Below are 26,538 nucleotides of genomic sequence, written 5' to 3'. Positions count from 1 at the left end.
GTCTTTTTGCTCTGGCAAAGGGATTGACACCTTTTGAGTACTTGAAATATGGTTTTGCTTTGAGCTTTGTTACTCCATCAAGAGACAGCTTCTTCAATTGCGATCGGTTTACCTCGATTTTTTTTAAATATAATAGATTAACCACGCGGTATTTGAATTGCTGCAAATAACTTTTAGCAATTAAAGTTTCGGGCGACCTTTGCACATCTTCAATCATTTTTTTCAAACGTTTCACGAGCTTCGTAACTCCAGCCAGTCGTCGGATTTTCACCTTCTGTTCGATACTCTTAAACATTACGAGCAAGTTTTGTATTTGTTTTTGCAATTGCACTTCAGCTGGTTCATTTCGATCCTTTTGCAGCATTTGCTTCTTAATTTTGTTTAATTTTCGAATCATTTTGCAAAACGTTTTCAGCTGATGCAAATCGAGGGTATGAAGTGAATCTTTCTTGTAGTTGATGTCGCTTTTTGTGTGTTTTTCCTTGCGATTCGCTGACGATTTTCTAGCTGAATTATGACATTCTTTTTCACTTTTCTCATCGATTATTTGTGTTTGTTCTTCCGTATCGTTAAGGGAGCTTTCTTCGTTGGCTTTAAACGTAAGCCCATTTATCATAGATTTTTTTTTATAATTTTTAATTGCAGCGGACTTCACTTCAACATCAACTTCCGTCACTGGTTTATAGTTATTATATTTTAAAAGTCGTCTCAAGTGTTTGCTCAGCTCGTCAATACTATCGACATGAATCGATTTTCTACGTGATTGTTTGTTTTTCCTATTCGTTTCCTTAAGTTCTATTATTTTGTGCTCAAATGCCTTCAGCCTTTTCAGATTTGTGTCGTACTCCCATTCTTCCTGCATTTTGCCCTCATCTTGCTCGAACTCATTTTTGTGTATCTTTTTCAGCTCGCGCTTTTTGTGTTTCATCAATTTCTTAATCGTTTTCAGCTTGTCTTCATAGTTTCGCAACGTCTGAAGATCCTTTCTGTATTGCTTTGTGCCTTCTGATTTAGCATCTGATTTCTGGTCGCCTTTAGGCATGCGCGCCTCGCGGCTTTTATGTTTTCTTTTGGGTTTCTTCGATTTACCGTGCGAAATAAAGGATACGTCGCTTGTGTTGCTGGCCGGCTCTTTGAGCTTATCGAATATTGGTTTGTTATGTAAGCCATCTATAGGTCTAATCGCATTTGGTGGCTTCGATTTTATTTTATTTTCCAGCATATAACTTTGGTAGTTAGCTCTGGATGGAAGGTGAGCGTTTTCGATGGATAGATCCATTTTGAAGGTATTTTTAGATTCTGGGTCCCTTCCAGTCGCTTCCTCTAGCATCCGCTTCCTTTGGTATATAGTTTTCCGTGTATTGTCTTTGGCGGCTCCTCTTAAGTATGTAGTATTGTTGCTAGTTACGCCTCTTAGCTTCACGACATTCGCATTGCCCGCAATCCAGGGATTGTCTTCGTGCATATTCCCGAAGTAGTTTGGCTTTTTTTGCTTACAAACTCTGTCAACTGGAGGCTTGTGAGCATTCGGAACTTGTTCGCATTTGTTCTTTAGCTTAACCAGCCTCATTGCATATGACGGATCTTCCCAACGTTGGTGCTGCACCTCCTTAAGGCGCCGCAGTTTCTGCTGGAAATGCTCGATTTCGTAGGGATTTCTGTGTATTTTCAGTTGATTTGCAAAGAGATTCTTTTCAGGTGCGTAGCCTGTTCGTTGGGTTACGGCTGGTCGGGTTGAGCATTTGCCACGCTTCACTGTGGTGTACGGTTTCCTCGCCTCGCCGCGAAAGTAGCTTAGAAATTCATTAAAAATTGTATTTTCTGCTTTCGCAGCGGGCAAAGCCGAAACATTTGTATCAATCTGCGACTGTGGCTTGATCATATCTCGTGTCATGTTCGTCTTTCGGTCGAAGCTTTGGCCTGCCACATGTTGACGCTTTCCGCTGTTGCAGGCCGTGCAGCTCCAAAAATTGTTATACATACTGTTCCATTTGAGCTGATCGATCAGTGGCGATAGTTGACCGATTCTCTTGACCAGAGAGCTGCGGCCCAGCTGCACAGGCGGCTGCAGTTGACGGCGATGGTAATCGAATTCGGCTCTCAGATTTTTACTGCTTAGCAGTTCGTTCATCTTCCAATTGGAATTTAGAGACTTTTTTGGTTTTTTTTTTGTTTTTTTTTTTATATAAAAATAATTTAGATTATTATAATTTGAACTAATGCACAAATGTTTCTCATTTCGAATGACATAAGTCGAACCATACACTATAAAATAAATATAAATATAAATAAATATTTTGTATACATTTTTATTTTTTTATAAAAAAGAATTTTTTCTCTTTAGGCTTTGCAATTAAAATGAATGTGTCTATATAAAAGGATTGCTGCGTTGCTCGGCAACTGTAGACTGTGCTGTGCTTCAACTGGTTCATTTATTGGTAAGTGAACTAGTTCCAGCACAGCACAGTCCGCAGAGCGTCAGGCAGCACAACTCAGCTGCTTCAACTTGCTCAAGCGATCTCGACACTCGCCGAGCAGTTCATAGCTTTCAACTAGCTTCCGTAGCAGCATTAGATTTACTATGCGTTTCGATTGAGAGATTCGCTGGGTTCTGATGCACTGATTCGCCTGTGGACAGTCTGCCATCAGTCGACATTTGTAAAATTGCTTCAAGTCGTTGCGCACTTGACGCTTGCGCATTTCGTTCATGTAGGGCGGATCGGGTTCGACCTGCCTTAAGTAACGGCAGAGGTTACAGCTGGCAGCTTTGATTAGTTTCGGTAAGTTGGCATTCTGGCGTCGCAACGTGCCCTTCTTGAGTTTGGGCCCTTTTCGCTTCAGTTTCTGTTTGTCTCTCATGTTCGACTCCCTGCGCATGCGCTGAACGACGCTCGACTCGTATGGGCATGGCCAGTTTCGTGGCAACGACTTGAACATGTCCCACGTCACATCGTTGGCACTCATAAAGTTCTTGATATGACTTTCAATATCGATCGGTATAAATTTGTTGGTATCACTATTGCGCCTGGAACTGTCTATTGATCTCAGGGGCGTAAGTTGACTGAACATCACCGAGCTGTAGCTTTTCGAAGACAAACTCGTTGTTGATTTTCTTGTGCTCCGTCGTGTTGGCTCTATCAGTTCAATGTCTGATGGTGTGGAAGGAAGGTGTTCTGGGGCTACTGACGCGGATGTGGTCGTGATCCCGACAGTACTCACCGATTTGATAGATAACGCCGACGGCACCGGTGACACTGATTCTTCGTTCAGTTCTAGTTCAATTACATTTTCCTTAAGAAATTTCGTTGACCGGTTCGATGCTGTATTTCTTTTATAACCTAGTTTAATCTTGCGTTTTCCTTCCAAAGGGTTGGCCATATTCCGAACTGACTTTAAGTATTCCAGATACTTAATTGCGATGCTTTCGAAAGAATCGAATTCACTTAATAATCTTTTTTTGCCTGTTGATCTTGATCTGTCAACGGATAATGTTCTTGTCTTATTTGCTGTACTCTTTGTGGATTTCGTTGGCTTATTTATATATTTTTCTTGCTCGTCTGGCGTTTTCTCTGCATTTAGTTCTGTTTCGAATTCAGCCATTAATGGCATTAAATATTTATGCCCTTGATGTCCTGATATTATATTCATTTCTGTTCTCATTTTTGATATTGATCTGTCAACGAATTTTGTTCTGCTCTTATTTGATTTTGATTTGACAACAGATAATGCTTTTTGCTTTGCTGATTTCTTTGGCTTTTCTATATATTTGCCATGCTCGCCGTGTGCAATTAGTTCTGCTTCGATTTTAGCCTTTGCTATTGCTTGTGCCTTGTGCTTGGATGGTGCCACTAAATCTTCATGCGTTTGCTGTTCTGATATAACATTTTCATTGTCATTTTTTATTGGCTCTTTCCTCTTTGGGTTTTTCTTGCGCTTTTTGTCCGAACTCAACTGTTTTGTAGGCAAACCCTCAGCATTTCTTTCGATTCCGAAAATATATTTATAATGATGAATACTATCAGACAATTGCTTCTTATTTTCAGGGACATTTTTGTAGACTTTTAATTTCTTTTGCTTAAACTTGGGCATATTAGTGGTTGAAGACGCTCTAGCTTTTCTGCGCCGATATGCGTTCCTCGATCGTTTTTTTTTTGTTCCTTGATAAGTTATGAGCCACTTGTTATAGATTTGCTGCACGCTATCATACGGAGTTGTGGAGCTAGACGTTCTGCCTTTAGGTATGTCATTCATTAAAATTGATTTTATAGGAAATTCCTCATTCAGATTCACAGATTCACGCATTCTAACTAATGGGTGTTCTTCCATTAAAATCCAACGATTACTGGAATCTGAAGAGTTTTCTGACATCTCATCTGTTTGTTCTTCAGGTGTCGCTGAACGAGCTATTGAATCTCTTTTTTCCCCTATCTGTTGTTCCGAGGATTCGAGCTTATCAGGTGAACTTTTAGCTTTCTGCATGTTGGCCAATTGTCTCTTACCACCAGATTGCTGATCTGAAAAGTCGGCTATATCGTCTGTAATCTGATCATCAGCTGACTTAAAACGTTTTGCGGCTGTTGGCTGAATGGCGGATACAACTTGGGCTTTGTTAAGTCTGTTACGGATATTTGGTAGAGAAAGTGATTTGTTCGTTCTGGTTTCGCTGCCACTCGCTGTCACTGGCTTTGAAGATCTGCGTCGAGGAATTTTCTTTTTTTTCGCAGCTGCCTCAACAGGTCCGTAAAAGCAGTCCATGAAGTCGTCGTACATTTGATCATAGCTACTGATGGCCTTCGGTGGCTCAATGGCTGTAAATATTTGCAGAAATTTGGACGCTTTTTCACTGCGCAGGTAATCCGTAAAGCCACGCTTTGCCGCCCTGGAACGCTTGTGCTTAACAACTGAAATGGGCTTCTGTCCGCTGGCATAGAAATTCCACCAACCACGAAATGTATCGCAATCCTGGAGCCGCGGCGGAAGCCTTATCAATTGATTCGCCAAGCAAGTCACCTTATGCTGCAGACACTTGCAGTTCAAGAGTCTGCCGCGTGGCAGTGCGCCCTCGTTGCATGGCAGTAAAGTGCGACACAATTGACGCATGTTAATTTTGTAAAGATTTGATTCAAGACTAACTCAATCTCAGTGATCGGTTTCACTTTAAAGAGGGGCACTTGCAATTTATTAAACTGTAAATTTGTTTTGGCTGCTTGAATTGAAATTCGTAACAGCTTTGATAGTGATTCAAATTTAACGATTTTTATTCGGAACTAGTTCTTTCGAATCTGGCAAAAACTTTCCGCTTCGCGTTATTCTTATTTAGCACTTTACTTAAATTAAAAAAAGGAGAAAACTTTTGCATTTCGTTGAGGCATTGAAAGGGGCATATGAGCTTTGTGCCATATAAAGACTTGATATTGTGTGTATATAGTTTTAGCTTTATTTATATTACGTTAAAAGTGTTGGGCTAAAAGTCTTGACGCTGGAATAAAGTGAGATTTCTATAAACACTTTAGATGCATTTTTATTGTTGCCGCTTAAATATGAAATATTAAAATTATAATCTTTATGTGAACTTCATGCATAGATTGACTGAAATATAATGCATTGATTTTAGATTGATCTATAGATACTTAAAGCTAGCTTAGCCAGGCGTAGTCACTGTTGACCCTTTGAACACGAACGAGTATTCAACAGTTGGCCATGCTCGTTCTGCGTTGTTTCGTATTACAGTTATGTTAAAACTTTATAATATAAATGACAGCTGTGCGTCTGCCTTGAAAAAACGCTTTGTTTTTGCATTTACCCATTTTGCACGCTGCAACAACCTAAAACACACATAAAAGTACGCCCACACCCACACACACACACACACACTCAGACAAAGAGACACACTCACACTGCGTGCCCACACATGCGTTTTATGCATATAAAAAATATATATATTTTTTAGTTTTGTCTCTGCCTTGAATTACTGTAATTCTATGCGCATTGTGTAGCCAGGATAAAGCTTCAATGTACCTTCGGGCATTTAAATGTCAGATGGGGCTATGTGTTGAGGGCGTAATGCTCGCATGTAAAATTTAATATGCATCTTGGAGCATATATATTTTTGCTCAGACTTGAATGCTATGTTGGTCTGTTAACAGCTTTGCTGAGGTCTGTTCTACAATTGATAAGAGTCTAGTATGTTAAATTTGATATGCTGCTGTTGCAAACATAGCCATGCTGGTAAGCTATGATTGAAGGTTTAGCTTATGGAAATTAGAACGATGTAGTTTATTCTTTAACCAGCTTTGAGGCAGTTGAATATTTTGTCGTTCGTTAGTTAATATTTTCAGCCAAGTTTATAAGAGCATAATAACAAGCTAAGGACTGTAATGTTAGGTTAGTCTGTTAACATGTTTGTTAACAATCTGTTACAGTTTGTATACAGTATGTTAAGCAAATATGTGTAAATAGATTGCCATCAAGTCTGAAGACTAAAGTGACAGAGCAAAACTTCTTACTAATATAATGATATTGTGTATTTAACAGCTGAGTCTATTTATTAAGTAATCTATTTAATGTTTGTAGAAGTATAAATTAGAATAAAAGATGTCTAAACTGACTTAATCACTGATATATATGTTAGTTAACTGACTGTTAAATGCAATTAACATATGTATACGTCAGTCAGAAGCTCTAACAGCAACAGCACTGCTAACAGTCTACTGTTATTAGACTGTAAACATTATAATAATTAAATAAAAAAATTATTATTACTATAATTTTAGATATTTAAGATGAATAACTGTACTTAATTTGCAAGAAATACGGCCAGATATTTAAGCACATGTTAAGCCCATTCAGTTCCAAGTATTTGCCAACAAGATTTGACAGTTCATTGATCTAAAAAATCGAAAAGTTAAGCATCAATAAACAGTTTGTTTATGTTAAATGGACAGATTCTTCGGTGCTTAACGGCCCAAGTTTTGCTTTTTGTACTCAATGTTTATTATTTTAGTTCTTTATTTATTTATTTGTGTTCCTGGCGTCGTGTATGTGCATATACCTTAAAATAACACAGGTGCTTTGATAGACATTGATTTCGTTGCTTGTAACTGTATGCAAAAAAAAAGGAGGAGGAGAAGAGGCAGCAGCAGCAGAGATAATATTCAAATTGAATATTCGCATAACATGTGTTGGCATCAATGGCAAAAAGGCGATCGGTGTAGCGAGGCCATGACGCTGCCTGATGAACTATAAACAGTCGCTGCTCGTTTATTAGCAATTAATTTCCATATTAACAGCCGAAAGGTAAAAGCGCGAAATCGCGTGGACATGTTGAGTAAACATACAGCAAAAATAGCAACAAAAAAGCGTAAATATAAACTACCCAGCGACAAGCTGAACTCGCCGAAAGTCAAATTTAATGAAACATATAGTCCAAGTGCTTCAATATGCATTGAGTTCGTTTTACAAATGACAAAGAGATTAACATGTCTTCTGCATGTTAAAGCACTGTTAAGGGAGCTGTTTTTTATATTTAAATTTAACATTTGCTCTGACCTTCATGTTGATTTTTTTCTGTCATTGCTTGAATTGGTCCTTGAACAGGAGATGGCTGCACTTTTTCAATAGCATTCAAGCTGCTCTGCTCTGTTCTGCTTTGCTCTGCTTTGAAACGTGCTTATTTAATGGTCTATTCCATTTCGATTTCTTGCTTACATTAGAGCATTTCGCAATGTAAAGCCAGCCTCAAAGCATAATTGCAAACAATTAGCATGTTCATGATAGAACAAGAAGAAAAATAAAGGAAGCCAGAGAATATTCGCTGCACAGCTTAAATATACCCAGCATTGGATTAAGTGAGATGGCAGCTGCGATTAATCTTAGTTAATGCAAATGCGGTTAATGTGGTAAATTAACAGAGTTAGCTGATGTAAGACTGGAAAGTGAGCTGGTATAAGGTAACAGAGCTGTATAAGATGGTAGCTTGAGGTGAAAGCAGTAGCTGGTATAAGCTAAGCGAGGGAATTGGTATAAGATAGTAGAATAAACTGGTGGTAGATGACAGAATGGGCTGGTATAAGACTCTGGCATGGGCAAGTATAAGATAACAGAGCTGTATAAGATGGTAGCTTATGGGGACATGAGGTGAAAGAAGTTGCTGGTATAAGCTAAGCGAGGGAATCGGTATAAGAGAATTGAATGAACTGATATAAGATGTCAAAATGAACTAGTATAAGATGACATAATGAGCTGGTATAAGACTCTGGCATGGGCAAGTATAAGATAACAGAGCTGTATAAGATAGTAGCTTGAGGTGACATGAGGTGAAAGAAGTAGCTGGTATAAGCTAAGCGAGGGAATCGGTATAAGAGAATAGAATGAACTGGTGTAAGATGACAGAATGAGCTGGTATAAGATGACAGAATAAGCTGGTATAAGATGAGCTGGCATGAGCAGGTATAAGATAAAAGAGCTGTATAAGATGATATATTCTGGTGTTAAGACTTGAAAGAATGGTGTAAGATAAGCGAGGGAATCGCTATAAGACTATTGCTTGTATAAGTTGACAGAATAGCTAGTATAAGTTAAAAATATAAATGAAATAAATAAAATGAGCTCATATTTGATGACGGAGTGGGATAGTATAAGATTTGAGCTGTTTAAGTTAAATGAATAAGTGAAAATTATATAAGACAAGAAACAGATAAACTGGTATAAGACATTAAAACGATCTAATATAAGACTGATTAGCATAATCAATAATAATCTGGTATAAGAGTGATAAGATATTACAATGATTTGGTATAAGGGTGAGTGCTATAAGAAAATATAATATTCAGATATAAGAATTAGTGGTATATGCTATAAGATTGATCTGGTATAAGAGTGAAAAGCATAATATATTGGAATAATCTAATATAAGAACGATTGGCATCAGTCACATATTAATGCATACCTTTAACATTCTGCAGTTATACAACAACTTATCTTAAGTCTGTTATACCCCAACCGAATAGCACAGTTCGCGTTAGGTATATTGTCTGTTATGGTCTTCTACGTTGCTTTAGTCTGCTATCGGATTTGCTTTGTTGTGCAGAAATGCTGCAATCATTAAGGCTGGCCATAAAACCGTAAAATGCTTCGCATTACCGATTGCCAATACATAAGCCAAGTAACGTGAATGGCTGCTTATAAGAGTGTGAGTGTGTGTGTCGTATAAGTAGAAGGTTACGAACTTCTAATCCAGCTTGACTACGCATATTATCTAGTCACTCAGCGCGCTTGGATGAGTTGACAAGAACTGACTGCAGCTCTCGATGCCCAACTCTTTGGCTTCGATTTTAGCTTATGCGCAATTAGGCAGCTGTTCAACTTGGCTATATTATGAAAATAGCATAGCAATATATATGTACGTATGAAATTCAGTTGTTGGGCAAACACATATGCTAGAGCATAGGCAAGAAATAGCACATGGCTGGCACAACAACAAGTTGTTCGTGTCGCATGGCCATAAATACTGTACGTAGTACATGAATCTTAGCTCATGAGCACATGTTGCTGCTTCAGCTGGCCGAAGGCGTGAGAGAATGCGCCAAATAAACGATCCAAACATTTTGCTTTGGCTCAATTATCGAATTGCGTTTGATTTGGCCAAAAACATCTTTTGCAGGTGTTTTCATTTTACTTTCCATAATTCTTCAAATGCAATTGCAGCAAGGTCTGTTGTATCTGTTGTATATGCATAACTCTATATAGAGTATCTATAAACACATATGAATTTAAGAGTACATATTTCTGACCTCTAGAGAGTTAATCCAATCAAGCACAAATTGTTGTCATTAAATTGTGCATGTGTTCGTTATATTTTTGAATATACAACTATAGAAAGTTGTTTATCTATTTGTTCTGTACGAACGCAGCGATTATAAGAGCAAGCTATATCAAATGTGGTATATATATATGACTTGTGGAATTAGTTTGCGTTTTAATTTTTAATTTAATTTAAAATCTTATAAATATACTAAGGGATAAATATAGTAAATTTTTTTAAAATATACTGAATATTAATAAATTTATTTATTTATATTTATATTAAAATATTGTATATACTTTATCAATAATACCTTAAGTTTTCAGAAATATTGTAAATTTTTGTTTTGAGAAAGATTATGGATTTTTATATTTCTGGTATTTTTCACAAGGAAGGATATATATTTAAAATTTTATCAATTTTCTCAGCTTCATATACTTTTTCTTAGTTTTTTTTTTTTTGCACAAAGCCACATAAAATGTTAAAAATTAGTTAAAAAATAGTTTTATTTTAGTGTAGAAATTGAAAGTATTTATTTATTATTTTGCTTAGTATTTAGTTTTATTATTTAATTTTTTTATTTTATATTATGTTGTAACTTTGAAATATTAAGGTGTTTATATAAGTCGCTTTAGTTGATGCATAGAGTATTTTCTAGTCTCTTAGTTTTGCAGCTGATGCATTCAACTGTAGTGTTTATTAATATATATATATATATATATTTATATACATATGTATATATAAATATATATGCATATTTGATTGACTTTTTAATAGGCTGCTGGCAATTTGAGCAGCTTGCGAAGACTTGCGTTCAATTGTGTGCAGGAAAAATGATTTAATGAAAATTAACACTCACAAAATTAAACACGAAATTGTGTGCAACAATTTTGCAGCCAGACATTCAATTAAACAGCAGGCAAAAGCCGTTTATACAGGCATAAATACACACACACACACACACACACACACACGTACATATATAAGTATGCATAATGAAGGATAAGTCTTAATGCTCTAGCTGTAGCTAATTATATTTTAAGTTTATAAAGGTAAACAACATCAGCTGGATTGTTTACTCAAGCAGCAATAGTGTATGCAAATTCTCTATAATATTTCAGTTTTCATTCATATGTTGTGTGCTTAGAGAAATTCCACTTGAAATGGCTTTTCTCGAGCGCCGGCTTTAAGTTGGCAACAATATTTTTGCATAAACAAGGAACGAAAATAAAGCAAAGCCGAAGCCAAGTCAAATAAAATCAAATGAAAATCAAAATCAAATAGGAAAGCCGCAGCACGTAGGCAACATTAATGCCCAGCCCAAGCAGCAGGACTAAAAAAAATATAAAAAGGAAGCAAACGAAAGAAATAACAAATACGCCAACACATGGGCATAAAAATAATGAAAAAAGGACGTCGACTGGTCTACAGCTGCTTTACTAAACATGGCATAAAGTTGGCCAAGTTATGCCAAATTGGCAGCTCCACGAAATTGCCCGTGGGCTAGCAAAGTGAATTCAAGTATTTTTCAATGGGCCCACAACAAAAATCTTTTTCTTTTCTGTTCGTTTTTTTCTATTTGCCTATTTATTATTTTTTACATAAATAACAAAAAATTTCACTCCTACTGAAATTTAATTCGTTTCTAAGCGAAGCTAATAAAATATGCTCGAAAAAAAGAGAAGAAAAATTAAAATGAAAATGAAAATTTTAAAGCTGCATTTTATGACTTCTATTTTTGGGCAGTTGTTTTTTTGCCTTTGTTAAAAAATGATAACGGTATGTTTGCAAGGCTATTCAACTTTAGCAGAAAGTAAGGCTAAGTGGGTTTTATATGCATTAAAATTCCTTTTTGATATTTTCTCTTATTGTAGCCCAAGCCAATCGGTTACGCAATATTATTGTTAAAAATTTGTTTGCTGTCTAGTATAAGACTGATTGCAAATAAAAACAGCATTAAAAAAAATAATAATAATTATATTGTTTTCTATTTATTTATATAACTTATTTATAAAATTTTAAACTATTTTTGCAGTTTCTTAAAATATTTTATAAGCCTTTTGCTTTTGCTGACTGATTATTTTTTATTTAAAGTAATGAATTCGTAATGCAATTGATGCATGCTCATAAGCTGAGACTAATTAGCATCTCTAGCTTGATTTAATGAGATTGTAATATGATGAGGGGTAAAGCAGGCGACGCTACTTGTTTTTATCATATAACAAAGAGTTTTTATTTTTTTATTTTTATTTGTTATTTTTTTATTTTTATTTATTTTTATTTTCTTATTTAATTTTAATTTTATTTAATTTTTAATTTCACTAGCCTATGGAAGCTGTAGGTTTTTGTAGCTTATGAACTTATTCTGTGCCCTGGTCCGACACCAGGCAGACCAGGGAATTTGGCTTTGATCAAATGACACTTAGCAGCGCTTGATCGACTCGTAAATGTCCTTTAAATTTTAGCTGCACTTTCAACATTTAATTGCTGAAAACTTTGTTCAAATTTTCTTTGCTGTCTTTAAACTTAAACTGAGTAGGCTTTGCATTGTGAATGTTTCTAGATAAATACACTGAAGTTTTGCAAATTTTTGTGTAATATGAACTATTTTAAATTAAAATTTTTAAATATTTGGGTTAAGTTTTTTCAATAATTGTTTTGAGAGAATTGCGTTTTAAAATCAATTTGTATAGTATCAACGACATCTGCGATATTATGTGTGTGTCCATATACCAATTGCAAGCTCAATCCAACGGATTTTCAACTATTAGTTTGAGTTTGTCTCTTAGTTGTGCTTCGCTGGCGACTCACTTGGAACTTTGACGGCGCGAAATATGCAGAATTAATTGCGGCAGTCGCTGTGTGAAGCTAGCTGAAAGGAATATTAATAAGCGCAACACGTGCAGCGGTTTTGTCAGAAACTCTATTACAACAGCAACAGTAACAGCAACAGCAACAGCAACAGTAACAGCAATAACAAAAGGAATAGAAGCGTTGCCAGGAAGCAGATTGTAGCGTGGAAGGGCTTGGGTAGAGCAATATCCGTGTCTGGACCAATGCGAAAGTTTGTTGAACGAAACGGCTTTGAAGTCTAATAGGATTAGCCCTGCCCTCGTGCCCCTCCCACTAGCACTTGGTGGGCGTTGTTATACGAAGCACATAAACGACAGCAGTCACAATTGCTATGTATGTGTGCATATGGTCGGTTGTGTGTGTGTGCACGTGTATATTCTGCCTGGTGATATTTGTGTTTTTGGCCAAGAATCAACATTGATATAAGCAAAAAATTATATTAAATGTCTGCCAAATATTGAATCGGAATAACGGTTATTTGCATACGAATATTTATATAACTAACCGTAATTGGTAGCAACAAAAGCTAAGCAGCAAATGAATTTTGTCTTAACCTCAAGCATCATTACGGGAATTATTAGGAATGAGCAAGTCGAAATCTAAATGCCCTTTCTATATCATATATGATATAGAAAGCATATTAAATCTCATTCAATCTTTTGTATGTATTGAAATGGGAGAGTATTGTATAAGTTCCCTAATCTATATATCTCTATATATATTCTTGATATGTCTGTTTATATTGTACATAAAAAGTTATCCTAAGCAGATGCCGAGCATTTACTAGTCATGCACTCCCGACTAGAATACTCTCGCTTCTTTGAATTGATTATTTAATATATTCAATAAATTTGATAGCAAATTGCAATTTTTTATTAATGCGTTCTATAGAGTATTAAGAAGTAAACATAATATACGAAATATAAAATGTATAAAGTATGTATGAAATATATATGTTTGGGTAAATCAAGGGTAGTACGCAGCATATGCTTTAGCCAACAACACGATCATTGAACTTAATCGTGATATCAGTCTTGGCCATGTTGCTGAAGGCACCGACAAACTCATTCAGTGTATCATTGGGCAAGCGCCTGTCGAAGGGGAAGCCCATGGTGCGTCTGTCCGGATACAGTTTGTCCTTGAGACCGCAGAACGAAAAGGCCGTGCTGCAGGCATCGTTGGGCGTGCTGTGTGTGGGATAATATTTCATTTGGTAATTGCTCAACTACATGGAGTTGGAGTAGTCGTAGTTACTCACTTGCTTAGCTGCTGCACCGAATCGTTGGTGTAGTCCGAAATCATGACAAACAAATCGAATTGCATGCCCTCGGGCTTGCCCTTGGGCAGCAGCAGATGCTGCGGCCACCCACAGCCACAGAAACGGAAGCGTGCCAGCTCATCCGCTGCCTTGGGCTGATAGTTGGCCCCAACGGCACGGAACGAGCGCTCAAATGGTATGGCCACCGAGGAATCAGTCGATTCACGGCGTATGGTATTCTCGCCGGGCATCACTGTGAAGGCAAAAGCATTTAATATAGTCAAGGCTAAAGAGTATAGGGCATATACTTACGTTCCACTGTAAACTTATCCATTTCAATGGCCATCAGACGTTGCTCTTCGAGACGCAGCGGCTGGTTGCGTTCGTCGACCTTGGGGCAGATGAAAATCCGACAAGTGCCGGTGCGCCTGGCTCCCGCATTGGTCACATTGAACGTGTAGGTGAAGGGTGCGTTCTGCAGATGCCTAAATGTGGCTGTAATATTCTCATCCTCAACGGGCCCGAAGTCCAAGCCAGCTGCCAAATTGGCCGACGACTTTTGCCAATAGGTGAGCAGAGTATTTGGCCGCGCATTAGCGGCGCCCAAGCGCGCTTCCACATAAGTCACACTGACGCCATCGAAGCCCAATTGAGCGTTATCGTAGACGGGCAACAATGCCTTATGCTTGTTGAAAACGGAGTCAATGAAGCCGTGCCATCTGTAGAAAATGGGATCACGCATGGCCGTAGTCACGTCGCCCATGACACCAAAGTCCTCCAAGTGCCTGGCATCAGGATCGTGGGCGAACGAGATTATGGTGTGACCCTGATTATGCAAATTGCCATAGAACTGATTGTTCACAGAGAGTGTGTTGGATGCCTCAATAATGTTGCCCAGAATATCGATGCCCTTCACTTCATCCAAGGGAATACGAGTGCCTTGAGACTGCATTGGAAAGAGTTCGATATCTGCATTCGAAATTTATATTCAATCAGATTAGTCGACTCACATTTTCAACGAAGCCTTGATCGATGGCGGCCAGCACACGATCACGCCAGCGTTCCAATTCGGAGATCTCAATGTTGCCGTCGGGACGATCGACATCGCGCAGCAGCTGATTGGAGATGCGTGCCGGATAGGTGCGATTGTTGATGCTCGACAGAATCTTGGGGAAGTAGCCCTCGGGTATTTCATCGCGCAGATTACTGAGCGGTATAGTACGCTTCAGATTGTTGCAGAAACGCTCGACGTTGTAGCGTGCGAGCAGTTGATGATGCATATAGTAGAAGAGCTCGCCGCGACGATCCTTGTTGACGACCTCCATGGGTCCACTGGCTGGGTAAACCAAGTGCCAATGCCAATGATGGCTGTTCACGCCAATATCCTCACGGAAGTAGGCCAAACGCTGTTCATCCTCGCGATCAGAGGCCGTATAATTGGCGGGTATCTCCAAAGCGGAACGATTGCCGCTCTTGGCAATCACCGAAGCCTCCTGGCGGGCATCCTGCAGAAAGACAGATTACAATTGATCGCGTTTTTTTAAAAAAGCAGCTTCGCCCAGCTCACCTGGAAGACCGATGGTTCGATAAAGTTGCTGGGAAAGACCTGCGAAATGTTGGGAATGGGCACAGTGCGCGTGTCCGGACGATGGGCAATAGTCACAGCATAGCAGTACTGGAAGAGCACCGGGTTAACGCGATCCCTGTCAAATAAAAATCATGTTTAGGCTTAGTCAGATCAGATTTAGTTCCAGTTATTTAAATCACTCACTTCGTGTAGGCAGCCAACGCCACGAATTGCTGCAAGTTGGGTGCATCCAGGAAGAGCTGAATCAGCTTGCTGGCAATTTCCTTGTGGCTGTTGATGAACAGCGAGAATTGCTTCTTGTGGCCCAATTTGGCAGCAAATTCAAGATTTGGCTTCTTGGCCAGCTCTCTGACGGGAATGCGCGTTTCCACATTTTGGCTAAAACGATTGGAGACCTCTTCGGTGTTGTTGCGATAGCGATCCGTGTAGACGCTCTCAGGCAGATCGAACACGGTCTTGCCATTGTCACGTGTGGTGAACACCGGCTCCAAAGGCCGCTGAAACAGCAACTCCAAGGCTTTCAAGTCGGTATTCATGTTGATAGACAAAGAGTTTAGAAATTAACTAGATTTAATTACTCGAATTAGTTCTGCTCTACACAAGCTATTGCAGCGTACTGTGATTTCCGTTCGCGACGCCTCGACTTTTTATAGCTCCTCGAAGCCAAGCTACGAATTTGCATTTGTTTTCTCTTATAATTTGCTGATAAGTTCTTTTGACAATTGTGGTTTTCGCCACACTTATTTTTATTTTCATGTATTTCTCTGTTATTTTAGCTAGCCACAAAATTTGTCAAAGAACGCTTATCACTTCTGCAAGTGTAAGGGGTATAAGAAGCCTTCTTTGGCTTGCGGTTTTTAACTGATTCGTGTTTATATTTCCATGTGTTTCCATGTATGTTTACACGTCGCTTATCAGCAAAAGGGTCGCGTCTTTTATGTATTATTTCACATGTTCACACAGCGTTTTGTGTTAAAGATAAAGATTTTTTGGTATTATTTTTTCATATCTTAAAATTTGTTTGTGGTTTCAACAATGTTTCATATTGCATTAAAAATGCATATTATTTTAAGTTAGTTTAAAAATAATTTATTTGATTTTAAATTTTTTTTTAATAAAAAAAAAAATAATATGCATTTATTATTTTATGTTAGCTTAAAAAGAATTTATTTGATTTTAAATTTTTTTAAAATGAGTCTCCATATTTTTATATTTAAATAAATTATTTAAAATGCTGTTTTTTTGGTTTTGGTTAAAAAAATAGTTTTTTTTATTAATTTTAAATATATTATTATTTTTTTTTTTAAATTTATGTTTATAATTATTTTTTTTTCTATTTTAATGATTTGATATATGCAAAACAAAAATATTGAGTAACGCAGATGAATATTTATATTACATATAAATATATTATATATATTATTTTATATACCATAATAAATTGTCCCAAGCTTCAGGTCTTAATTTAAAACATTAAACTTTCTTTCAAAATCTCTTTTAAATTCTTTTTGTATATTATCTCATGATAAATTACATAAGATAATTTTTTTCTATATTGTTCTAACATCTTTTTTTTTTTTTGCATCCAACCCATTTGAACTTTTAAAGAGTAGAATTTTTATTTATAAGAAAAAAAGGTCCGAAAAATGTATGAAACTGCCTCAAGGTAAATATTATGGTTAGGCTTTTCTTTGTTGTGCTTATGCTTGGCCATTTCTACAGCATGCCGAGCGAGCCTGTTTTAGGCCCTGTGGCTAGTTAAATAAATTGGGCAACATATGTATTCGCAGCAGGACTTTCAGCTGGCACACATAACTCACGCATAAATGAGCGTGACTTTGAGTCTGAGTGCAGTGCGGACCATAAATTTATGCATAAAGCGTAACTAACTTGCGCAGTCCTTATAGAGGCGAACAACTTTTGGCGATTAAAACATTTGCGCAAATCAATTTTTGCCGCTTTCGTGACCAGAGCGAAAACTTTTGCCATTGTCAATAATAAATGTGAGTGCCAGGCGCTGTTGCTGGCATTGAAGTTGGCCAAGGCGATCAAATGGGCGCGCATTAATCTGTGAAATTGACAGCAACACCAACTACAACAACAATCACTAACACTGCAATGAGACTTGGAGCAAAGCTTGCGGCAACCAGGCACTGTGGGTCGATTAGCTGTGCGAAACTTAGATATGATATGACTAGATATTATATATGCGATATATGATATAGGGGTTCTATATAGCTAGAAATCTATTGAAACTGAAAGTTTTAGAAAAAAGTCTGTAAGAAAGTTGCCTGGCTCTAGTTTCTCTAGTTTTAGTTGTTCTACTAATTAGCACTCCAAACAATATTTTTCTTTTAATTTATATCAATATAATTCAAAGAAATTATGGCATATTTCGAAAATTCTCTGGATGCTTAGTATAAACTATATAATTATCTTAGTTAAGCAACTTCATTATACGATAGTTCAAAGTTCTCTTTGTCAGTTATTGTTTTGGCTTTCGCAGTTCAGTCCCGATTGACACTATATGTTAGCTATAGTTGCCTTCCATGCATAAACTCGTCCCACTGTGCAACATCTTGTTCTGCCATACCTCACCGTCACCACTTGCCGTAGCCTGGTCTGGTGGGAGCCCAATGAGTTGGGGAATTCTAAAGATGAATTTTCAACATTTTGCCCACAACACCAAAATGACTTTTCATGTCAAAGTTTTGTCAGTTGTTGTTGTTGTTGCTGTTTCTGCTGCTGTTTGTGCCTCTTCATCTTCTTCTAGTTCTGCCTTTTGTTATCTGTCAGATACATTTACAATATGCAAAGTAATATTTCAACAGAAATGTCTTTAAGCGCCTGACAATGCCGCAACTAATATTAATTAATTATGTACATAGCACTTACTTTGCATTTTGCGTTAAGTTTTTAAAGTCTAAAATATTAACGAAAAAGTAAGTAGAAAAGTAATTTTTTATGGCACGGCACAAGTAGACAAACTTTTTTAAAGGCAAACTTTTTGCGGCAGGTCGATAAAGACAAAAGTCGGCCCAACCATCATCAGACGCCAAATAGCAGCTCGTTAAACGATCGGAAAGGGTTGCCTTAATTATGCATAACAGTTAAGCCTAAGCAGGGCAGATTTCTACAACATTTTTGCGGCATATCATCAAAATCGGGCTCAATGGCAGCGGGCAGAGGCACGCAGCGACAACCACAAACATTTTTGCGTCCCTTCGTTCGCTCGCTTTAAGAACAAAAGCAAAATCCAAAACACAAACCCAAATCCTTTAATATTGCATACCTGTTAAGCGAGTTTATGAATTTCAACAGGTTAATAAGGTTACATTTGATATGCAAAATGAGGAAATTGAGTTAAGCGTTTAAAAATCTTCCCAAATGGATTTCGACTATTATGTTATACGATATTAAAATAATCTGAAATGGATAAAAGAACTTGAGGAAGGTCCCTTGTGAATCTATATATGTATGGAAATGTCAGATTATATTCATATCCATATCTATATCCATATCCATATCTATATCTATATCTATATCTATATCTATATCTATATCTATATCTATATCTATATCTATATCTATATCTATATCTATATCTATATCTATATATATATCCATATCTATATCTATATCTATATCTATATCTATATATATATCCATATCTATATCTATATCTATACCTGTATCTGTATCTATATCTATATCTATATCTATATCTATATCTATATCTATATCTATATCTATATCTATATCTATATCTATATCTATATCTATATCTATATCTATATCTATATCTATATCTATATCTATATCTATATCCAGCAACCATAAACATTCTCAATATATATCAAATTGTGACAACATATTAAACTGCTTGTTAGATTTGACAGCAGCAAAGTACATTCCAAACAGTCTGCCAAACTGGTTAAGTCCGCTGCTGGCATTTAGCCAAACAGACTAAACTGTTTACCTTAATTGGAAAGCATAATGAAATAATCATATACATAATAAATAGCAAATGAAGCCAAGCTGAAAATCATAAATTAGCTAGAGAATGGCCTAAAGTTATTATGAACGCACAGGCTGACAGGTAGGTAGACCCAGAGGCAATCAAAGTCGGACCAATTGGTAGTCTCAAAGGGCTGGCCTCCATTTGCTGATGCCAAAAAGTGAAAATCGATGCTGACAGCAGTGGGCCAGGCTAACTACTTAAGTAATAGACTGAGGGAGCTTGGCAAATCTCCTATGTCTAATTAAAAAGCAGTTCTCACTGTAAACACTGTCGCCCAACACCTGTCAGAGCTGCCGGAAGTGCACACAGATAGTTAACTGTAACAAATCATTTAGCAAACGTAGTTCAAACTGAAGATGGGCCAACAGTTGTTGGCAGTTGGAAATGTTATTAGTTGGAAAATGTTGCCAGTTTGCCAGCTTGCCAGTTGGCAATTGTCGCTGCCTCTGCTGCACGACTGTCATGCCATGTGGCAGCAGCCCAGACAATAGAACTGTTAGCGGCTGCAACAATGTGTGTGGGTGTGCGCCGAAGGTAATTGAACAACATTTGTTGAATGGCTTGGAACAAATTGCAGCATTGTGCGTGCGTGTGTGACAGGGACAGCAACAGCGATGGAGACGGAGACAGAGACGGAGCATGTCTAACTGCTGCAACATCAGGTGTTGCGACTCTTCGACTGTGTTTCCATTGTCAACGGCAGACAGGTGGCTGATTTTCATTCTTTGCGTCTCGGTTTACTTTTTCTTTTTTTTTTTTTTTATATCTTTTTGGCTTCTGCCATGTGTGCTGCTGTCAACTGTCAACGTTTTATACCCTGCAAATCATAAAAGATGGCACATGAAAGGAATTGCCATAAACTTGTCGTGGTGTGTTGCTTGTCACAGACAGCAGCAGTTACTTTGCCAGCTCTTTTTGATTAGCTCAAACAAATGAGTTAATTTGGCCAAGAGTGTGTGCAGCTGCGAGTAATTTTCATTAGAGCGTAATTCCTTTTGTCTGATTAAAATATAAGCTTAAGCTTAAATCTGGTTGTGTTGGCTACATCTATATTGAATTTCGAATCATAATAGATAATGTTATCGTTGTCTTCATGCTTCAGAGACTTCAGAGCTACGTTTTCTAAGAATCTAGGTTATTCGACATAGACATATGAAATTGAACCAGAAGTTGATTCTGAATCTGAGCTTGAACTTAAACCTGAACAGTAACGGGAACCGGAACCAGAACCGGAACCGGAACCGGAACAGGAACCGGAACCTGAACCAAAACCAGAACCTGAACCAGAAGTTGATTATGAATCTGAGCCTGAACCGTAACGGGAACCGGAACCGGAACCGGAATCTGAACCTGAACCTGAACCGGAACCTAAATTTGAACCTGAATTTGAACAAGATCCTGAGAACAAGAACAAGATCCTGAACCTAAACCTGAACCTGAACCTGAACCTGAACCTGAACCTGAACCTGAACCTGAACCTGAACCTGAACCTGAAACTGAACCTGAACCTGAACCTGAACCTGAACCTGAACCTGAACCTGAACCTGAACCTGAACCTGAACCTGAACCTGAACCTGAACCTGAACCTGAACCTGAACCTGAACCAGAAACTGAACCTGAACCTCAATTGGAACTTGAATCTGAATCATAACCTTAATCTGAACCTGATTGAAGCTAGACTTAATTAAATTCTTAAATAGTTAAATTCTTATAGATTAGCTTTCTTCAGAATCTTCTTTGTGACTTGTTTCCTTCAACTTAAGTTTCGAGTTATCTTTTAGCTTAATTTAGTATTCAATATTAATGGCACTTCACTACATTGATATATTGAATGCATGCGTTAAAGGTCATTTGTTGTTCTTGAAAAGTAGTTGTTATATTCTGTGAAGTGCATACTAGACGACGTTAAATATGTATATTTCCCACTCAATCAATTGCATTTGCTTTCACATCAGCCACTTTTCTTCTGCTTGGCGCCGGTGGTGCGCTGCACATGGGCCGTAATGTAGCCTTGGAATAACTGTTCTTGCTGACGAATGTAGCCGAATTCTACGACGACTTGTGTTTCCATCATCACGGCCGGTATTAAGCCCAGGTCCAAGCGAAAGCCGCGCATGTAATACGGCTTGCCCAGCTCAAAGGGACACTGCGACGGAAAATTGCTGTAGCGGTCAAGCATTTGGCGGGAGATGCGCAGGAGGGGAATTTGATACTTATTCGCCAACAATTGGCAGCCATCGGTGGTTACATTGACCAGCACAAAGTCCATGGTGCGGCGAGGCAGGGTGATAATTATGTGAAAATCGTGCTCGTGAACCGTTTCCTTTAGTGAAAATTCCAAGTGCAGAGTTCGCCTCTTCGGATTCTTGTTAAGACCACAATGGATGCTCTGCAGCGGATTTGCCTTTGAGACATCGTTACGATGGCATGTAAAATTCTCAAACTGCAGCTCAAAGTCATTCTACAATGGAATTGTGTATATATAACAAATAAATTAAATTACCTCTGCTGCACATTACGTATACGCACCTTGGCAGCAGTCAGATGCAGCTGCAGATACACTGAAATCAGGGCCACAATGGCTAAGCGCGTTGCGTACATTTCAGCGCGTTGTCTTATACTAAGCTCGCTGTTGAACAAGCAAACAAAAGCAATTCAATTGTGATATCTCAATGCATTTATCAAAATCTCTCGTGAATATTGCCAGCTACTGAGGCTTGACTAATGTCTAATTGAAGACATACTAGTTCATGTGAATATATAAATATGTAATGTATATGTTTATATATATATATAGATATACATATATATATATATATGTGTGTTTTTATATGTAAAACATTTGTTGACTTAATTGATTATTTTTATACCCTGAACCCATTGAACCCAGGCTATAATTGTGAATATTTATGCCATTTCCGTCAGTTCCTCCATTTCCACTGTGGGTTGCTGTGATGGCTGTGTGCGCTTTTGTTCTTTGTTATGTCTGTATAAAAGGGTTCAGAGCATCGCCTAGTCCGCCACTCCCAAGCTCTCCTACTTTTTATATTTATTTTAAAGCACATTTTTGCTTCACATGGGAATTACATTAAAATGCGCTTGTTGTTTATCTTATGCTAATTGAGTTTCGCTTTGTTTAGTTGTTGACTTATAGCAAAAAATTTTATAATTCTATTATTATTATCTGATATATTATTTGATACAAATTTAGAGATAGATTAGGCAATGTGTGTATAAGAAAAATAATTTTATTTATTTTGTTAAGTAAATTTTTATCAAAGAAAATATAGTTTTTATAGCTTAAAGTTTTTTTTAAATTTAAATTGATTTTTCTATCTAGAACATGTTTTATTCATATAAAATTTAAAAATACATTTTTTGGTGATTTCAACAAATTATTTGATAGAAAATATGAATTTACATCGATCTAGAATTTCTTTGGTCTACTGCAGAGCCATTATTTATGGCATTTTCCCTTAATTAATTTGCCGGTAACAACGCTTTTGCTAGTAAACCCTTTTCTAAGAAATATTTGTAGTTGAATGCAAATTCTGATTCTTCATAGAGGTATAAAAGTTAGCTTCTAGGAAAAAGCTATTCCAACTGACACACGAACTGATGAGCATCTATTGATTTTTGGCAATATTCCACGAAATGTTTTGCTGTGCGTCTGTTATAGTTTTGCATAAAGAAGGAGAAAAGTGTATCACTTTCAGCAGTAGTTAACTGAATTGAATTAGTCTGTGGATTAAGAATCATTTAATACTGGAAAGTGTTCAGAAGCGTTTGGCAAGTTGAAAAAACTTATATCGTTCGCAAGGTAGTTTGAACAAGTCTGCAAGCAGAGGGTGGCGTGGGAGACCCCAAAGTGTAATCATATGTTTGACGACGACAAGGAGCCATGTCCTGCAGTCTGCCTGAATGAACAAAGTGTTCTCGTAAACTGCATAAGCTATAACCTTGGAATTCTGAATAAATTCAGTATATTCTACTCAGTAAAAGCTTTTAATTTTTTTCTTGATAACTCATTTTATTTTCTGTTTAAGATAACTACAAAATTTAAAGATTTTCTCGTGATAAAAAGCAGTTTTTAAGTGAGTTAAGTTTTTGTGTGGAGTAGAGGGTAACTTATAGTCGGGCACTCCTGACTAGCGTACTCTTACTTGTTTACTAACCAATTATTTCTATATGTATATATTTTATATGTATATATACTTATTTGTTAATCCAATTTAAACACAAATTGATAAATAATAATTGTTAGTCAGTTATTAAAAAGTCTCTCATGCATAGTAAAAAAACAGATAGTTAATCACACTTAATGGTTATTTTAAAGAACAAAAACAAATAAAATATTTTTATGTTTTATTGGGTAATTAGCAAAGTAATTAATGCCTAATTGTTTAAATTCGACGTAAAAAGTTTTGGTTGTTTTTTTTGCTTGCAGGCATTTTATAGTGGTTGACCTCTGGTTAAATGGACCCTTTGTATTGTATGGATTTTATGGCATGTTTAAGGTGAATGAGGATGTTTGTTTAAATTGAACTTTAGCTTATTCTGAGCAGTTGCTTGAACATGTTAACTGTCTGGGTAGCTGTCACAGCTCTAGTTTCTGCGGCTTTTAAATATTTTTTTTTGTGAATGTGGCTAGATTCATCAATAGCCGTCAATTAGCCGGTTAGATGGCATTCATTGAGCTGAACTGTCCAACTACGATGTGACAACTGCTCTCGTCTTCAATTGAAAAAACGTTTCAGGTGCTCGTTAATCGAAACTTACGTTCAGCTTCATTGAGGCGACACAGGACGAGCGCTTGCAGCTCTCGCGGCCATTCGACCATATCCGAAAAACAAATCACTGAGTGGCAACGTTGCTAGTGGCATGTAGCAAATGGTTGCAATAAAATACAGTTATACACACGAGTATAAAAACGGCCATGCCAATGTGGAACATGCTTCGCTCTTTGTATACCCCAATTGAGAAGGGTTATTATAGCTTTGTGTGTAGGGTAACTACATTCTTATTATTTTCAATATTTCAATATTTTGTAAGATTTGCTATTTTATAATGAAAATATGAAGCACTGCAAGCTGCAGAGTAGGAATTCGTTGATTCGGTCATTGCTCAACGAGCATTCATCTAATATCGATTTCCCATACCTCAAGCTTGTAATCAGTTGTTAAGATACGTCTTTAGCTTATGCTAGGAAGTCCAATGGCAAATATTGGATATAAAGCATTTAAAATTTAACCTTAAGCTTAAAGCCCTGACAGAGATTCAACAAAAAACCAGAAACAAGTGAATATCTTAAATTGTTTTTATTTTTTATGACAATCTCCCAGTCCATAGGTTTACTTACTTTCATGAAACGTGATATGGAAGTGGCTGTTGCTTGAGCTGTTCTAATTATGTTTTACTTAATTATTAAGCTAATATAACACAAAGTTCATCTCCTGATAATTGGCCTATATAAAATTTAAATATATATATATATATATATATATATATATATATATATATCTATATGTGTATGTATATGCTTATCTAAGAGAGTATCTAATTGACGTGATGCTGTATTTTGTTGTCCAGTTTTTCTGCTGCGTTCAGCGAAGTGTATGAAGTTTCGAGCTACAAAAAAAAAAAAAAAAAAAATAGCGAAAAATGTATTATCGCCTTTCCGTGCCGCATTTTATGTAACACGTGCCAGTTTTTTTGCCATATATATAAGTATATATGTATAAATATATTGGAATTAAAAATGCCAAGCGCGTTTCAGCGTTAAAGGCGCATTTTAGCTTCCTGTTCGCAGAAATTTTTTTTGCTGCTTTATTTGTTTTGCCCAGAGGTTAAAGCAAATTTGTGGAGGTGCCCGAAGCTGTTAGCTTTTTACCTGCACCTGCATCTGCACCAACACCAGCACCTGAGCTGTGGTTGCATATTTATTTGTGCAATCTATTTTAATGTTATTAAATTACTTCACTTCAAAGTGGCCAGATGCTCAGGTGAGCTCACCGTTGACAAGCTACACAAGCTACCTGACAAGCGTCTAGTCAATGGGCTAAGTAGTTTGCTTAACTCTTCAGCGGTTGGCTTAAAGTAATTTGTTTTTTCTTTCTCAGTATTAGATGTGGATTCACAGAATGTTTATTTTACTTAAGTAATTGTGTTCATAGTGATTGCAGTGCACAGCACAAGGCTTTATTTATATTGATATATATTTTATTAAAAGAAGAACAAACAAAATTAAATTAAATTAAAATAATATAAATATTTTTGTTTACTTTTTTATCTTATTATTATACATAGATATTATTGTTATTTTACAAAATAAATTAAGCTTTGTATAGCTGATTAATATTCAGTTTTTCTTTTTTCTTTAATTATTGAAATATTTTAATAGCTGTTTTACTTATATAAATATAAAAATGTTATATTATATATTAACTATATTTTTCTTCTCAGTATTCGATTGTTTGATTTTGTCTTTGAGCTGAATGACAAGAAAGATTTTATGTAAATTTTTATTTCTTTTGAAAATGCTCAAATCACGTATCTTTCGTGTAGCTTTTCCTCCTTTTTTTTAAATTATGCATGCATATCGCTTTGCTGGAATTTCCTATGAATTTTTAAAATTGTGCACATTTTGCATTTGTTCAATTGATTTTTGGTTTCTTTCTGGTTTTCTTGCTATTTTTATTGCCTTTGCCATACACTGGACCAGATTCTTGACCAACAAACCTTTTAACGTAAACGTAAAGCTTTCGCCTGCCAGACTCAGCCGGTGCTCAGGCACACACATGAGCGCCAGATGCTGAAGAGTGCTCATATCATCAGCCTAATCATGTGGAATAAGGCGGAAACGGAAATTGCATACTCACACACACACACACATATGCACGAATGAGGGACGGAGCTGCCTTGGCTGTCAGTTAGAGCGTGTGTTTATGTAGGTTTGCGTGTGTGGGTTACACGTTAGTAGTTGTAACTGTAACTGTTTTACACACACAGACACGACC

At 36.8% G+C, this 26,538-nt stretch overlaps 3 protein-coding genes across 3 annotated transcripts in view; 1 reads left to right on the top strand and 2 right to left on the bottom strand.

Moving 5' to 3' along the window:
• LOC111597675 (potassium voltage-gated channel subfamily H member 8) overlaps positions 1-26,538 on the top strand; it is a 74,560-nt gene that overhangs the window by 5,794 nt on the left and 42,228 nt on the right. The window lies entirely within an intron of this gene.
• Positions 13,541-16,107, bottom strand: LOC111597672 (phenoloxidase 2). The gene is made up of 6 exons (XM_023312498.2): positions 15,685-16,107; positions 15,481-15,616; positions 14,924-15,418; positions 14,226-14,859; positions 13,914-14,166; positions 13,541-13,842 (listed from the first exon to the last, which is right to left on the bottom strand). The coding sequence occupies exons 1-6, from the start codon at positions 16,035-16,037 to the stop codon at positions 13,647-13,649; spliced, it is 2,067 nt and encodes a 688-aa protein (XP_023168266.1). The 5' UTR covers positions 16,038-16,107; the 3' UTR covers positions 13,541-13,646.
• LOC111597659 lies at positions 21,474-22,123 on the bottom strand. Its single transcript, XM_023312481.2, has 2 exons — positions 22,052-22,123; positions 21,474-21,983 (listed from the first exon to the last, which is right to left on the bottom strand). Exons 1-2 carry the CDS (start codon positions 22,121-22,123, stop codon positions 21,474-21,476), a joined length of 582 nt encoding a protein of 193 aa, XP_023168249.2.

This window comes from Drosophila hydei, unplaced genomic scaffold (genome assembly GCF_003285905.1).
Source record: "Drosophila hydei strain 15085-1641.00,03,60 unplaced genomic scaffold, DhydRS2 tig00008122-arrow-pilon, whole genome shotgun sequence".
Taxonomy (NCBI): Eukaryota; Metazoa; Arthropoda; class Insecta; order Diptera; family Drosophilidae; genus Drosophila; species Drosophila hydei.
This window is presented reverse-complemented; position numbering and strand designations above follow the sequence as displayed.

Coding starts and splice junctions, on each gene's coding strand:
- LOC111597659 (XM_023312481.2), bottom strand. CDS start 22,123: ATGTACGCAACGCGCTTAGCCATTGTGGCCCTGATTTCAGTGTATCTG. Junction 21,984..22,051: donor TGCATCTGACTGCTGCCAAG/GTGCGTATACGT, acceptor ATTCCATTGTAG/AATGACTTTGAGCTGCAGTT.
- LOC111597672 (XM_023312498.2), bottom strand. CDS start 16,037: ATGAATACCGACTTGAAAGCCTTGGAGTTGCTGTTTCAGCGGCCTTTG. Junction 15,617..15,684: donor GCGTTGGCTGCCTACACGAA/GTGAGTGATTTA, acceptor TTTATTTGACAG/GGATCGCGTTAACCCGGTGC. Junction 13,843..13,913: donor TCGGTGCAGCAGCTAAGCAA/GTGAGTAACTAC, acceptor TCCCACACACAG/CACGCCCAACGATGCCTGCA.